At 37.0% G+C, this 17597-nt stretch overlaps 1 protein-coding gene and 1 long non-coding RNA gene across 2 annotated transcripts; both read left to right on the top strand.

Moving 5' to 3' along the window:
- Positions 1-9218: 9218 nt before the first annotated feature.
- LOC110865474 lies at positions 9219-10169 on the top strand. The gene is made up of 2 exons (XR_002550702.2): positions 9219-9525; positions 9642-10169. It is a non-coding gene; the product is annotated as an uncharacterized LOC110865474 (long non-coding RNA).
- A 5310-nt stretch (positions 10170-15479) lies between these two features.
- Positions 15480-16631, top strand: LOC110865475 (pathogen-associated molecular patterns-induced protein A70). Its single transcript, XM_022114730.2, has one exon. It carries the CDS (start codon positions 15523-15525, stop codon positions 16441-16443), a length of 921 nt encoding a protein of 306 aa, XP_021970422.1. The 5' UTR covers positions 15480-15522; the 3' UTR covers positions 16444-16631.
- Positions 16632-17597: the final 966 nt, after the last annotated feature.

The following is a 17597-nucleotide window of genomic DNA, read 5'->3' as shown; positions in this document are numbered from 1 at the left end:
GGTGCTTTAGCTTTTGGTGCAGTACCAGGAATTAAATGAATTCTAAACTCTACTTCTCTATCAGGTGGTAACCCAGGTAATTCTTCTGGAAAAACATCTGGGTATTCTGAGACTATCGGGATATCCTGAAGCTCCTTATTTTTAGTGTTAATGATTACTGAAATCAAATACACCATTTCCTGCTTTCTCGAATAACTAGCCAATTTCATTATCGAAATGAATTTCAGTGGCTTTCGAGGTTTATCTCCAGTAATTAAAATTACCTCTCCTGAAGGGGTTTGAATTTCTACGGCATTTTTATCACATAGGATTCGAGCATGGTTGGCTATTAACCAATCCATTCCTAATACTACATCAAATCCGACTAAATTCATTGGTAACATATTTGCAGAAAACTTATGGCCTAATAGTTCTATTTTTCCTTCTTGCCAGACTTTATCTATTTTCACAGACTTTCCTTCTGCTGTTTCGACTGTGAAGATCTGCCTAAGAGTGGTTAAAGGTAACTTAAGAGCTTGACAAAATGAAGTATTGATAAAACTTTGGTTCGCACCAGAGTCAAAATACTTTTGCAAATACGTCATGTACTAAGAACGTACCAGCTATCACATCTGGAATGAGTTCGGCTTCTTGAGTGGTTAGCTGGAATGCACGCGCATTTTTCTTGGTTGCTCCTTCAGTTGGTTTAGCTTTGTTGTCTACTGGTTTAGCTAGCTTAGGACATTCGGATTGGAAATGTCCCCTTTCTCTGCAGTTATAACAAATTCTTGTTTTCTTCCTGCAGTCTTCTTCACGATGTCCTTTTGCTTTGCAAAAGTTGCAAACTATATTGCATTGCCCATAATGCTTCTTTTTGCAATTTCTGCAGAAAGGAGGTGATGAGGATTGCCCTGTTCCTCTTTTCTTGGTGTTACCCACACGAAATCCTTGGGTAATCTTTTGAGCTATTTCCTTCTTATGATCTTCCTCTCTTGTGCGCACCAATTCATCCGTTAGGGTATTAGCTAATTCTACAGCATCGTCAATGGTACGAGGTCTCGCAGCTTTAACGATGTTTCGGATTTCACTAATTAACCCCCAGATGTAACGGGAAATGAGTACCGGTTCTGGCGAAGCCAGTGTTGGCACTACCCTTGCGTATTCAAAGAATGTCGAAGTATAGCCCCGGCAATCTACCCCTGTCATGCGGTGACTTAGGAATTTGTTTGCCATTTGATCTTTTTCATATTCGAGACAGAATTTTCTTTCTACAAGATTCTTAAATTCTTCCCAACTCATGGCATAGGCTATCCTTCTTCCTTTTGCCTGGAGGATCGTGTTCCACCATTCTAGTGCTCTTTCTTTGAACAAATTTGATGCATACATCACTTGATCCTCTTCGGCACATTTGCTTATTGCAATTACTGCTTCGGTTTTCTCTAACCAGCGTAGTGTTGCAGTTGCCCCTTCGTTACCTGCAAATTCAGTGGGTTTGCAAGCAAGAAACTCTTTGTAAGTGCAACCAGGCGTTGCAGCTTTTATTCTTTTTAGAAGTGGGACTTGTTACGGATCATGATTGTTATGATTGTCGCCTCCATTTATGTTGTTACTGCCGTTATCTTCCAGAGTACGTTTACTATGATTTAATTGTTGTGGTTCGGCAGGTTTGTGAATAGCAGCCACAATTTCTGAAATAGCATGGGCTATCCCTTGGGCGATAAAGTGCTCGATATCTTGTCGGGTTATATATTGATCTTCCTGTTCTTGCTCAGATTGATTTACTTCATTAATTGGTTCATTGTTAGCGTTTTCCATCTGCTAATTTAGTAGGAATTATTAGTGTCTAACTTATTAATAACAAATTTATCATAGATGAACACATAAATTACTACAACATACAAACATAACTAAAATTGTCGATTTCTCGACTTTCATTTTGTTATTGTATATTGTATATGCATCCATACATACTGTATCTTACAGAGTTTTATTGCCCATTTTACAAAGTTTTAGGTTACTTATTTACACTATTATATAATATTGCTTCCTGACTTTTTCGTGGGTTTGACTGACAGTTCTAGTAACGATGCTCCCTCTCATCATATTTCCAAGATAGTTGCTCCCCCATTTCCCTGATCCTATTACCTGTACCTATCAGTTCTTCACCGAACTGACGAAGTTCGGCTAGGTTTTCATTACTCATGGGAGGATTAGGGATTGGTTCTGGATCGAATTGTGGAAGGAAACTATAAGGACTGTTAACTATGCTTTGGAATTGCCAGTCATTTGTCCACCATTCTTCCAACTCGCCTAGTGGTCGGGTGTGGATTAAAGGTTCTGGAACAGATGGCGCTACGTTTAAGGGAAATTGGACTGTAGCCGGGTAAGGGTACAAATTATTGTGAATCGGGCTTATGACCTCACAGTTTTCTAGTAGACGGTCTATTTCGTCTTGAAACGTGGTTTCTTCTGGTTGTTTTGAACTTTCGCCAATCTCTATTCCCTTTTGCTTAAGATCTATTCCTATTTCCTTTTCTGGTGGTTTCGAACTTTCTCCAGTTTCTATTTCCTTTCCCTTGCTCATGCTCACAGGATTTTCTATTTTAGGAAGTCTCCTAGTGGCTGGTTTCCTACGGCGTACTTTCCTCCACCCTACGTATCTTCTCTTCTTTTTAGGTTTAGCTTTTTCCAGCGGTGGAGCTTGGAATTCCACAGGTTCTTCTATGTCAGCAATGTAACCAGTAAAGTCGTAAGAGACTTCGATAGGCACTGGATATAAGTTGAGATTCTGAAATGCTTCTGATATCTCATTCATGCTGCATAGTATATATGCAAAATACAAGAATGCAATGTTAAAACTTTGGAACAAAGTTTAACAAACAAACACTGAAGTTTTATTGCATACCAATTTATACAGAGGACAACAGAAATAAACACACTAGGTTTTTTTATTTATTTGCTGGATAGTGATTTTTTTCTTATTAGCCCAACTTATCAGATATTTAGAGGTTTGCATTTTCTGCTACAGTAGCTAGCATATAGAGATTTGCCCATTTCTTATCTATTTTATCTTCCCAAGGTGTACTCTTACCCAATTCTTGGATTTCTGGGTTAAACCTAACTCTCTTGGTTCGGGGTTTCTTTTTCTCCTGACTCTTTTTAAGTATCGGATCCCTTTTCTCTGGGGAAAGAGGATTCTCATAGTTTGCCTTGCGGACAAAGATTCCTTCTTCTAGGTTTACTGGGTTTTTAGAAGAAGATGCAATATCTAATTTGTGGTAGATAGCAGAAAGCTTTTGTTTACCCATACTGTAACTAACAAATAATCAGTTAATAAAACAGATAATCACAAAATGACAACTGATAGAATTAAGTATTTTGTCAAATACTTAATTTAGTAATAGGCTTAAATCAGTGGCTCAATAATTATTAATTAGCTCTGATACCACCTTATTTCTGTCACGGCCCCCGGCCCGGTTTGACCCGTTCCAGGGGCCGCGGGACAGAAATCCCGTGGTATCTGATCTATGCGACAGCGGAAGTCTTTTATTACAGGATCTTTTCACCGTAAAATGCTCGTTTAATATATTACACAAGGTTTTAGGGATAAATTCCCATAATTTACAATCAATTGATTTCACACAGAAATCATTATTTGCCAAAACATGTTTTATTTATTTATTCACAATGAGCCACTTCTCTGAGCTTGTAGTGCTTTACTGCACTTTTCCTGGATCACACAGATCACCTGAAACATGTTTGAAAAAGGTTTTGTCAGCGGGAAATACTGAGTGAATCATTCAGTTTTCTAAAATGACCCGTTAGTTATAAATTACAGTATTAAGGGGAATTACAATGTTTCTGATATCAAACCAACTACCCACAGTATTTGTCACTCGACCAACCATTGGCTAGCCCATTTGTCCAATGGTGTCTGTGACTGTGGTCAGATCACCCCTTGGCCACCCGTTTGTCCAAGTGTGACGGGAAATAAGTAATGTATACAAAACCCCACATACCGGCTGTAACTTGGTGATTACAAAGACTTAATCCCTGTAATTATAACTTTGAAAAATAATTTGGAGTTTTGTAATATTTACTAACAAACTGTGAGAAAATAGTTTAAAAAGAAGAATGACTCACATTGCAGATTAACGAGCAAGATATAAGCCTACTGATTAGCCTTGATTGAACCTAGTTTAACACAATGTACACACAGTCAGGTTAGTAACTAATACAGCAGTTACGTCAATTCACGTGATTAAACCCTCACAACGATTAATCAGTGCAATACTCGATAATTCAATCGGATTCACAACGAATAACAGAGCATAGTCCGAATTCGAACAGCACTCTAATATTCAAGTCAAAATCACGACAAATAATCAAAGTACAAGCTCAATTGAGAAGCACCCGGACTATTGTTGGATAGTTATAATCGATCGGACGTTGAATCGTAATAGCGATCGAGTTATTACCCTGATTGCGGCAGCGTTTCGTGATCGTGTGTGTGTGTTTAGACTGATTTCGGAATAACTGAACGTCCACAGAAGAATTGTGAAACGTTTTAACACCACAGTTCAAGTGCCAAGGTCGGCTATTTATAGCCAGAAATTCGACTCGCTTACGGACCGTATACCCTAACCCTTACGGTCCGTAAGGGAACCTGGTCAGCTTACGGTCCGTAAGGACCAACCTTTACGGTCCGTAAAGGGTGCAACCTATTTCCTAGCCTAGCTGAGTTCGGGTCTAGCCTTGATGATTCAACATTTCAGCCAATTGGGACAAAGCAACGTTTTAGTTAAGATAATTATCAACTAGGGTTTGCCCCCCTTGAGTTTTAGGGGCCCTGATCCTGATTCCGATTGTTCCGGAAATTTCAGGGTTTATGCCAAATCACTTGGGTGTCTTAATTAGGGTCTTCTTATTGGATAATTATTATCCTAATTACGGGTTTTAATGACAGTTGTTACAGCAGGGGTGGTGGTGATGATGATGATGACGGTGGCGGAGCAGGGGTGGTGGTGGCGGAGCAGTGGTGGTGGTGGCAGAGCAGGGGTGGTGATGATGATGATGATGATGGTGGCGGAGCAGTGGTGGTGGTGGCGGAGCAGGGGCGGAGCAGGGGTGGAGGTGGAGGTGGTGCCAAGAAGAGGTAAACCTCTGCTTGGAGAAGCTTACCTCTCATCTCTTCCCCAAAAAGAGGTTGGGGAGAGGTTAAAAGCACTTCTCGAAAAAAAAAACAAACACTCTTCTGAGGCTAAACCTCTTCCCGCGTCTGCACGGTGCAGATAGAAGAGGCCAGGAAGCTCTTCTTCCAAAAAACAAACACCACCTTAGAGACTCGAAGCGTTAAACTTTTTAATTTTAAACTCAAATAATTAAAACCACTAAAACACGAGGACTCAAAAACTAATTTACTAAAAAAAACTTAATACTTTAACTAATGGTTGATTCAATTTTCTTTTGATGAAACGACTTGTGCTTTATCCAAAAATGTTTCAAGTCAACAATTATAAAATTTATTAACTAGGGATGATGCTTCAGTATCATTCACAATTAAATTTCTTTCTTAATCTTCATAATTGTACTTAAAAATACTATTTTGTATTTTTCTCTTTCAATTGAACAATATTTTTTATACTTTTACCATTATTTTTTATCTATCATCCACTCTCAACCACTTTAAAAAATATTAAAAAAAATTATAGAGGACGTAAGTTTTATTCAAATTCACTGATAAACAATAATATTTTCTCTCTTTTTCACTCACAGCCACTCTATATAATTTAAAGGTTAGAGCATCAAATGTGAATGCTCTCAGCCTCTCAGCAATAGCAAGGATGACGACAGATAGATATTAGAGTAAATGTCACTTTACTCCCTGAGGTTTACATCAAAACGCAGGATCAACCCTCATTTGAAAAAAAACGCTACAATCCAGTCCCTGGGGTCGTTGATTGCGTTCAATCACATCCCTCCTTATACTTTCCCAGATTAAATATTGTGAAAAGACTAAACCCTCAAAACTTTCAAGACCATTTCGGTCTCTGTTGTAATTGATCAGCAATTCCCTCCATATTCAAAAGGTTTCCAAAGTAGGTGTTTAAAGAGGTTATGGTGTGGAGAAAATTAGGGCTAACAACAAGAACAACAACAATAAGGAGGAAGAACAACAAGGTTAATGTTGTAATTTCACTTCTTCTGGTGCTGATTTGCTCATTGATTTTTGATTTATTCTCCGGTGGTTATGTTCGTCGGAGAAGTTACGGTGTCGTTGACGAAAATAGTGACAGAGGTGTAGGTGTAGTTGTAGGTGTGGTTTTCTGGATGACCGTCAGAGAAGTTACGGTTTCGTCGTGGATTCATTTCTGATCGGTTTTATTAGTCGTTGCTTCTTCATCATCATCTTCGTCATCATCATCATCCTCGCCAATTTCTACAAATAGGTCAGTTCTTCATTCATTTTTCATTTGTTTTCCAGATCTCGATCTTCAATCTCTTGTTTTCTCTGCTTGTGTAGTAGATCGGTTGTACGTTTCTTACTTCTGTAGTGAAAATGTTCAAATATGTGGATTTTGTTTATTATTATTAGTTCATGGCGAGGATGATGTCTAACTCCAGCACTCTAAGCACACATTATAACCTTATTAATAACCAACCTATTTGTGCATATAATACTTGTACAATTGGCTTTGGGATTCTTTCAAAAAAAAAATAGAAATTTTCCTTTTTAACCTTAAAGTTTTAAAGTTTGACAATTTAAGTTTAAACTTCTAATCTTTATTTCCTTTTTAACCCTAAAGTTTTAATCTTTGACAATTTACCCTACAATTTTAATCTTTGACAATTTACGTTAAAAAATTTTAATATTTCTTTCCTTTTTAACCCTAAAGTTTTAATCTTTGACAATTTAAGTTTAAAGTTTTAATCTTTGGTAATTTAACCCCTTTGATTAATTTGATTCTTTTACTTATGTGTTGTAATCTTCACTTTGGTGGTTTTTCAATGAAAAAATAGTTATGCATATGGTTGTTGTAACTTTGGCATTGGAGGTTTTTCAAAAAAAAAAATGATTTTTTTTCTTTTCATCCAAAAATATTTCATAAATTACTTTTAACCTAAAACTATTTGTTTTTTAGTTTTAACATTAAACCTTTTATCTTTTGCAATCTATACTCACAACTTTTTTTACTTTCAACTCTGGTCCTTTATAGTTTTCATTTTCCGCAAATTTTCCGCTTTATGCTTCGTTCAAAATTTTGTGACTTAAAACATCACAACGTGCGTCTTTGGTTTAGCGATTTCACGTTTCGGTCTAAATTTTGCGAGTTAACACGACGCAACGTACGTGTGTGGGTGAACGTTTTTACATCGTCTATTTTTTCCTGTTTGACAGGTTCAACATAACGTGTGCGTCCTAAATTGACTTAGTTATAACTAAAGAATCCCCACCGCATTGCGGCGGGTCGTAATTCTAGTTAATATCAAATTAGTTAATTAATTGACTGATTTAATCAATCGTTTGGACGGAATTTTTTCTCCGGTAAGGTAACAAGTGCGGAAGAAGGGTGGGGGATTGAAAATGAACTTCTCAAACAAGCTTGGGGATTAATATGGAAGGGCGGTGTAACTTTTAGGTGAATTTACCATTTTACCCTTTAAATTATTAATTAAATAAATGGATATAATTGAAAAATATAAGAGGGACGTTGTTGACCACATCAACAATCACAGGAACTTAATTGTTGTGTTTTTTAAATGAGGTCTGATCCTGCGTTTTGGTGTAAACCTATAAGACATAAATTGTCATTTACTCTAGATAGTAGATATTATTAGGAACTCATCAATAGCGAGGATAACGACAGATAGATATTATTGGTTGATTTTATCAAAAGTCGTCTAAAAATTGATGTGACATTTAGCACCAAGTTCACAGAATTGACGTATGATTTCTCAACCACAGTCTTGGTCTTGAAAAGAACATAAAATACAAAATAAATACTCGAGTGCATAATTCCAAGTTCTTTTAGACTAGTAGGTATGGTTTGGATGGGCTTGGAGGGGATGAGTCGCCACATAAGCGTCACGTAGGAGTGGCTTGGAGGGGATAGACCTAAGGGGGTGGGGGATGAACCCCTTTATGTATATATATGTATGTATGTATAGGTATATGTGAGAGGAAAAGGAAAAGGGAGGCACGGTGGACCCGGCTGTGGGTCGCCGCTTGTGCTGAGCCGAGCCCCAGGGGAGCGGTGTGGGGGTCCGGCGCCGGGCCTAGCCGGACATCAGCCGGCCCCCATACCTTCCAGTCTTATATTATAATCTTAAGTTAATTCAATTAACGATTGTCTATATGACTGACTATATGCTAAGAAAAAATTTAAAATATATGAAACATCAAATCATATGTTAAAACTTGGAAAAAATAGACGAAGAATAAATTATGTAAAAAATAGACGAAAAATAAATTATGTATGTCAAAATCACTACTTGATAACAACTAGCAAGCACCGTTGTTACATTTGAAAAAAAAGTGATTGTATTATATAAGTTAAATCTACATGAATATGCGTGTTTGAGGTGTATAGCTACAAAATTACAAAGTAAAATATCGTTATCTAGTGGGGCTATGAGTTAGCATGTATTTATCGCGTATGGTGTATCAGTGTAATCTAGTGAATTTTTCTGTGGTTGGAAAATTTATAGAAAAAATAAGTGGATGCAATTATATACATTTATATAATCAATTACAAAACTTTAAGAAACAAATTATATAAAAAATGAGTAACTGTTATTAAATAAATATTTTAGAAGTATTACAGTTCATGAACAATGACTAGCATAGCAATAAAATATGTTTGAACAATAATTTAAATCGTATTTCAAACACATAATAATATTTATCTTACACACATTATAATTTATTCTATACTTTAAATTAAGTTATTTTTTAATTTGAAAAAATATATATATTGAACAGGTTTTACAAATTTAATTTAGAGTAAATTACAAGTTTTGTCCTTTATGTTTGTCCCAAATTTCAGGCGCTGTCCTTTACCTTTAAAATTGATGAGTTTTGTCCTTAACGTTTCAAAATCCTGCACGTTATGTCCTTTAGGACAAACCCAGTTACAATTTTCTGTTAAGTTATGTCATGTGCATTGCACACGAGGGTAGAACAGTCATTTCCCCTCCCTTACTTGTGTTTTCCCCCTTTTAAAACCCTAATAACACCCCCTGTTCATCTTCAACTCCAATTCATCTTCATTAACTCATCATCATCATTTTCACCATTTCAACTCTAGACTAGGTCAAACTTGATGCTAAATTCAATGTTTGTTGTACGTCTCATCTCCATCTGCATACTCCGCCAAACAATAATGCCATGTCTTTCCCCCTTTTTATTCATCTTCTCAAGTACGAAACCAATCCATCCATCCCAGCAGCTATGTGTTGATCAACTCCGGCGGTTGCATCGTATGGGGATCCGCCACACATGGCGGCGTACACGGCGGAGTAGATGGTGGGTCACCGGCAACTGAGGTAAGCACCCTAACCTAGGGTTTCATTGTCTGGTTTATTCTGATAGGTTAAATCTAGAGTTGATTGTGATTGATGTTGGCTTTTCGGTAACAATGGGTGAATGGTGGTGATGGTAGATAGAGGTGGCAGCTACTGTAGTGGTCGCCGGCGTCGGAGATTTTGACCGCCGGAGAAAAGGTGAATATTGGTATTGGTAACTCTGGTGGTGGCTTGCATGATGATGGCATCCGAGATTCCATCCGTACTGCCGACTCACTCTAAAACACGAAGCTGGTACGAGGGTTTTACCCCTTCTTTCTCTCTCCCTCTCTCTACTACGAACCCTTTCAATTTCAGCTTCCAACTTAGGATTACATATTTTCATTGATTTCTATTTTACAGAGACTTTTTTTTATTCAATTGGTCTGAACAAGAATCTTGATTGGGCGTATATGTTGAAACTTTTCCACTAATTATGATGGTTTTGGAGTGTTTTGACTTGAATGCAGATCTGAAGTGTTGAAGTGTTTGGGGTGAGGGATGATGAATGTGAATAAGTGAAAGGATTGGAGGTAGATAAGGGAAAAGACAAGTGAGAGGTGTAATGACATTTCTATCCTCATGTGCACTGCACATTAGTGTATATAACTTAATTTAACTGAAAATTATAACTGAGTTTGGCATAAAGGACATAACGTGCAACATTTTCAAACATTAAGTACAAAAGTTATCAATTTTAAAAGTAAAGAACATCGTCTGAAATTTGGGACATACATAAAGGACAAAACTTGTAATTTACTTTTTAATTTACTTAGTTATTAAACAGGAAAATACAAATTAATTATCTATGTAAGTTTACCAATATAGTCTTAAAATAAAAATAAATACAAATATTAAATTAAGTAAAATGAAACATTCTTATAGATTGAAACTTTTTCTTTTTTTTTTTCTTCTTACAAATAATGTCTTCTCGTTTGAACCATCCACTATAACATTAATGATAATCTTTGGTGATATAAAAAATAACTTATTCATCTCTTTAGTGTATACTTTGTAATTCTAGGCTTACACATGGATAGTTTTTATAATTGCATATGTATAAATAAAACACAGAATCAAAAACTATATAATTACAATTTCACCATTCAATGTGCTGGAAAAATAGAATTATTGTGATTTTTGATAATTAAAGCCCATTATTGTTAATTATTATGAAAAATAAAATTAATCATTGTTTAATATAAAACAAATTCCAACGTATGACCAACATACAATTTACTAATCATCATAAAACAATAATTTTGGTAGAGTTGTGATGTGAGATTAAACTAAAAGAATATTTGGTGCGAAGCTGTCTCGGTGGTGTTGTACCATGAGCACAAATGCACAAACAATTAACCCTTGAAAGATCACTCTGACGATCAAATCAGTATACGCCATATAGCATGAATTCTCACAAACACTCCACAAGTGTCAAATATTATTAATACCTATCTAACTATAGAGAATATACATTAGAGATCTCTATTAGACAAGAAATAGTAGCTAAAAAATCATCACCTTAGTTACTACATCGGTACTAGAATATAAGTATTAATAATCTTGTCTAGATATAATTTTAGTCATGTACTTGAATAGTTTAAAACTAAATAATTAGGGTGAGAAGGGTGCTCCTCTCTAGGTGAGTGGTAAACTCTAACCGGAGCCAATCAAATTCGTCCATGTTAACTCTCTTCTCAAACTCCCCTCAAGCACTTAATCACAAGGGGTGCTCTCCTCTAGCCGGGTTCTAGGTGAGTGGTAAAAAAAAATTTCTTAAAAAAACAGAAAGAAATGTGTGATTGGCAGTGGCGGACCCATGAATTTTTCCATGGGGGTGCGGAACATTGTTTAAAATTTTAGGCCCCTAGGTATATAAGGAAAAAAATCGGTTCATATCGGGTCGGGTCGGGTCATGTCAAACAAGAGAACATCAAACTAAATTTATATAATCATCAAAAACACGTCAAACCTTGTTACAAACATAATTAAAACGTCGTCTTACGCGTTTTCATTCTTTGAAATCTATCCAAAACATTATCTAAAGCTACTATCTTAAGCAAGTCTTTCTCTATATAACATATACAACTATCACAAACAATTGATCCATAAGTTCATCGCTCCATAACATAATGTTTCAATTTTAATTTTCAACTATTCAAGCCCTAGAAATCGTGTGTAATCACCCTAAAAATAATCTAAACAACATAATCACCCTGAAAATCATCTAAACAACCATAAACAACGTCAAAACACACGAAATTTCAAACCTATTTAAGAATTTTATTACCCTTTTTCTCCTATAATATCAACTAAAATCATCAAAAAAAAAAAAAAAACATAAAAACTTACCCTTTATCGGATTCCGGTTGGTTTGGCGTCGGACGACGGCAATTTGGTGTCGAACGGCGGTGGTTCGCAGTTACGGATGACGTGCTGTTCTGGCTGCTGTTGTGTTCCCTGATCGCTGGCAGGAGACGACGCAAGAGAGGGAGGGCGGGAGGAATTCTAAGGGACTGTTAGACTTATTTTAATTATTATAGTTTGAACTTAGGTTGAGTTTGGTTAATAGACTAGGAATTAGTAAGCTAGTTATGTTTAATGAAATAGTGGGTTAAGACATTGGGTATTTGGGTTAAGTTGGTTAGTATAAATTTATATAATTCAGGTAGTTTTTTTTTTTTTTTTTTTTTTTTTTTTTTTTTTTTTTAAATCAGAGTTTACTAAAAAAATTTAAAATATAAATCGAGAACATTTTTTACCTAAGGTGTGCGGATTTCAAGGGGTGTGGACGAAAAATCCAAAGGTTGCGGACTGGATTTTCGACGGAAAATAGCATTAATTTTTTTGTTCCGAGGGTGCGCACGCCCACATTGGGCTGGGGGTGGATCCGTCCTTGGTGATTGGTGAAACTGAATAGACCCCACATGCAAACTCCTTTTCTCTCCTCGTTTTTCATCGGTAACTACTCACCAAAATTCTAATCAAACACTCACCTAAAGTTGATAGATAAACTCACTCCCCGCATGTGCCCCATTTATCCTTGCATTTTAAGGTTCTAAAGATCATAAAACCAATCAGGCTCTTACAAAGTTGTTTAAAGCAAAAGGTTGAAAATGAATAATGTGGCACATGATGTTTTTCCCCATATCTGCATGTTCTCTCTTTTCAGAAAACAAAAACGACAAAAAAAAAAACATAAAAAAATCTCCACAATAACAACTTTAATTTTGAAAACTGTATTAGAACTAGGATTACGACCCGCCGCAATGCGGCGGGGATTCTTTAGTTATATACTAAGTCGGTCTATGACCCGCACATTATGTTAACCCTGTCAAACGGGGAAAAATAGACGATGTAAAACGTTCTCCCACACACGCATGTTGTTAAACGTGTCAAACGGGGAAAAAATAGACGATGTAAAAACGTTCACCCACACACGCACGTTGCGTCGTGTTACTCGCAAAATTTAGAACGAAACGTAATAGCGTTAAGCCAAAGACGCACGCTGTGATGTGTTATGTCACAAAATTTAGAACCAAGCATAAAACGCAAAATTTGCGGAAAATGAAAACTATAAAGGAACAAAGTTGAAAGTAAAAAAAGTTATGAAGGTAGATTGCAAAAGATAAAAAGTTTTGGGTTAAAAGTAATTTATGAAATACTTTTGGGTGAAAAGTAAAAAAAAAAATCATTTTTTTGGAAAACCCCTAAAGCCAACGTTACGACAACCATATGCATAACCATTTTTTCTTTGAAAAACCCACAAAGCACACCCCGCGTTGCAGCGGGGCGTAAAACGGTGTCAAATAGTACTAATGTCACACAACCGTCATCGACCACCAACACTGACTTGACCTAGGATATGCGTGTTGCGATGAACCTGTCAAACATGGAAAAATAGAGGCAAAAACGTTGAACCACACATGCACGTTGCGTCGTATTAACTCAAAAAATTTAGAACTATACGTAAAACGGAAATTTGCGAAAGATGAAAAGTATATGTGACAAAAGTTGTGAAGTTAAATTGCAAATAATGAAAAGTTTTGGGTTAAAGTTAAAAAAACAAATTATGTAGGGTTAAAATTGTAAAAGATACAAACCTTTGGGTTAAAACTAAAAAGTCAAGTTTTTTTTTGAATAATGTGCAAAGCATAATGTACAAGTCCTTATGCATAGAAAACTTGCTAATTTATATAGGTTTTAATTTTGACTAAATTGTAATTTTATTCCTTGGGGTTAGATGCGATTGGCACCCTTACCCCTTATCACAAAATTTTTGCTGTTTTACTCCTCAACTATTGAAAAACGCTGCAATATTACCCCTCGGTGTTAAAATCTGTTTAAAGTCAACGTCACTTATTAACGGTCAAAGGGTAATACAGTCTTTCCCACTTGAGTTTGATGGCTTCCTCAACACAACAACCTATATTATGAAAATCACTTCCACCTTACCCCCCAAAGAATTCCCCCTTTCTCCTTCTCCTCTCCGGCGAACACACCATCGGTGACCACACCAAACGATGTACCATTTCATCAGTGGCTACACTGCTCTGGTATGATGCTTTTCTTCTACTCGTTATCTCCAAATAATTAAGCCCTTTATCACGAACAACTGTGTACGTACATACAGGTTGCTGGAAAAGAAGATGGAATAAAACAGCCACAGGCAACATTCTCTACCTGTTTTGGAGCTGCATTTATAATGCTTCATCCGACAAAGTATGCAGCCACGTCGGCTGAAAAGATGAAGAAACATGGTGCAACCGGATGGCTTGTTAACACTGCCTGGTTAGGTGGAAGGTAAGTATTGGGATTCAACTACTTTTTTTTTTTCAGATCCTCAGTTCCGTTGACCGGAAAAACTGCTCGCTCGTGTGCCACCGATGGTTCGAGATTGAAGGACAGACGCTCGTGTGCCGCAGAATAATCAGTGTAGGAAGCTCTAATTCGAGCACATGATCTACGAGAAGTGATGGCGGAAACTGGAGTTACGGATCGTAATGCAAATCGTGTTCTTTTGTCCTGCTGGTGATCGATTAAAGATAAACATGTTAAGTGGAAGTGAAGTGGAAACAAATTGTTGAGAATAGATGTTGATTACCTGAAGAAAAATGGAGGAAGAGGTGAGTGAAGCAGCGTGGAATGAAGTAGCTGACATTTTTTTATCTGCAACTGAAGTGTGTGTGAATTTGGGGAAGATGGTGAAGATGATGCTTAATTTATATATAGAATTTGGGGAAATATTTAACACCGGGGGTTATATGTTTTCTTACAACAAAGCATAAAGGGTAAGGGGAGGAGGGGTGGTTCACTAGTGATAGTTTCTATCACTCCCACTATCCAATCAAATCATGTCATGTCATCACCCAATATTCTATCACTAGTGATAGAAATGTAGGGGAGGTGGTATCACTAGTGATAGGATTCCAATGTACAAGTATTAATGCACAATGTACAAGATACACATTCATCACCAAAGTTTTTCAACGCGTTATACATATAATTCGTTATACTCCATCACTAGTGATGGAATTAGGCGGGGCGGTGTTCCACGAGTGATACTATTGTATCACGGCCCATAACAATGCCACCCCGTGTGGCCTAATAAGAAAGAGTAATATAGTCATTTAACATCCTATTTAAGAGAACTGTTAAGTTTTTTAACAACAGGGGTAATATTATAGCGTTTTTCAATAGTTGAGGGGTAAGACAGTAAAAATTTCGTGGTAAAGAGTAAGGTTGTCAATTGTATCTAACCCTAGGGATAAAATTGCAATTTACTCTACAATTTTAGATATTTTCAGAAAACAAAAAACGACAAAAAAAACATTAAAATATCTCCAATAGTAACTTTACTTTTTTTTTTTTTATATATTTTAAAACAATAATAATATTTGTGGATTTATTAACACACCCACCCCCTCTATATATATATTTCATCATCTGCCTGCATCTCTAACATTTCTCCAACACAACATGATGATGATGATTAGTTCAATGTGGGAATCCATGGCTGCTTGGTTGACTCCTACTGTTCTGTTTTGTCTTACAAATTTCATAATTGCTACCCTTTTCATAGCTTCACACAAACACCATGACCATGGTGATGGAGGAGACTCACCTTCACTCACTCCATTCGCTCGGGTTTCTTCCTTCATTGATCGAGCCCGATCATCGGTTAACTTATCTTCCTACACCACCACACAACCACAGCACCATCAACAGCCTCAACCCAAAACACCAAATTACAGCTCAATGAGTCAACTCGCTCAGTCAATATATTCATCACCTGAATTATCGAACTCGGAAGGAAGCTCACCGAGTCCACCCAAAACACCAAATTACAGCTCAATGAGTCGACTCGCTCAGTCAATATATTTATCACCTGAGTTATCGAACTCGGAAGGAAGTTCACCGAGTCAACCCGCTCGTACTCCTTTGTTTGAACGAGTTAAGTCTATTAAATTTTCCAATGAGAATGTTTCTCCAGTAGAGTCTGACTCACCGGGTCAACTCGCCCGAGTTCCTTCCTTTTTAGACCGAGTCAAATCGTTCAAGGTATCTTTGCCTTTTAATAGAACCGAAAATGTTGATACGGAAACGGAGCATCATGTGATCCGGAGCAAGTCTGAGAAGAAGCCTGCGAAGAAGTCATTGGTGGAGATGAAGAAGTCGCGAAGCGAGGTGAAAATCGCGAGAAACGAGGACGAGGACGAGGAAGAGGACGTTGACTTGAGGCGACCAGCGACGACTAGGGAGAGTAGGAATGAGTTGGATGAAGAAGTGGATGCGAAAGCGGATGATTTTATTAGTAGGTTTAAGCAACAACTGAAATTACAACGGCTTGAGTCGCTTGTTAGGTACAACGAAATGTTGAACCGACGATACAACAAGTGATCAAGAGTTTTGGGGATTAAGGTTGGAGAAAGTGGTCGTGCCTTTCACTATTACTATTATTTACCATGGCTGTTACTGTTAGAGATAACGGTTTGTTAAATTGGTCGTATCTTACAAGAAATGGTATAATTGTAATGTGACGTTCACACCTTGTTGATTAGTAATTGATACCATATATTTTGTTTTAAGTTAATTCTTTTCATTTGTGGATATAAAAAAAAATAAACATTTAATTTAGCATATTAATCCCTAAATTTTTTATTTGAACGGCAAATTATCTACGTCGACTTATCGCACTTCCTCATTGGAAGCTCAGTCCCACTAAGGCCAGACGGTCGTTCTTTACAACAGGGTCGTCGCAGGCACAGAGAGTGACATGACGTTCAACTGGAGAAAAACCCTGCTAAACCCCTAGCCAGTTATATGACCCCACCCAAAGTGCAATGGGTGGACCTCGAACCCGAGGGGTGAGTAAAAAACCAGGATACCTCAATCATGTTACAATGGCATCATTGGCAATGAAAACCCCTACATTAATTTTGCAAATACTTGATGTGTGTTGTTTTTACTATTCAACTTGCCACCACCACCACCACCCACCTATCACCACAACCACTCACCGGACTAAAACCCAAGCAACAACACACAGACTCCCCTCTAATCACAACCCAATCGCAGACCCACCACCGCCAAGCCCAATCAGATGTCGGCGATTGGATGTAGAGTCATCAGATGTTAAGGCGGTTAGATTGGCACGGTTAATCATGTAAGGAGTTTATCGATTTTTGGTGAGTTCTTAATGTGCTATGTGACACCCGTGCCTCTGCAACCATCAAACAAATACCAAATTTATGAAATATTGTGTTTCATACTTGGGATTTGTAAAAATATGTGTATCGTTTGCACATATCAATTCATGTTCGATTTCAAGCTTTAAATCGCTTTCTGAAAGGTTATACGCGCACTGATGCGTAAATATAACCAATTTAATGCAACGAACACTCCGGAATAGTGAAATAGGCTTAACATACCTTAAATAACCTTTACATAACTTAGAAATAAGTTTTACAGGGTTTGGTGTGGCGAAATCAAGTTTATTTGCTTACAGGGACTAATTTCGACAAACTGCGAAAGTATGCCGACTTGTACTGTAA

Source organism: Helianthus annuus, chromosome 6 (assembly GCF_002127325.2).
Source record: "Helianthus annuus cultivar XRQ/B chromosome 6, HanXRQr2.0-SUNRISE, whole genome shotgun sequence".
Classification (NCBI taxonomy): domain Eukaryota; kingdom Viridiplantae; phylum Streptophyta; class Magnoliopsida; order Asterales; family Asteraceae; genus Helianthus; species Helianthus annuus.
Note: the sequence above shows the minus strand (reverse complement) of the source record. Positions and strands in the feature narration are given on the sequence as shown.

Excerpts from the sequence above, each read along its gene's own strand:
- LOC110865475 (XM_022114730.2), top strand. The coding sequence starts at position 15,523 with ATGATGATGATGATTAGTTCAATGTGGGAATCCATGGCTGCTTGGTTG.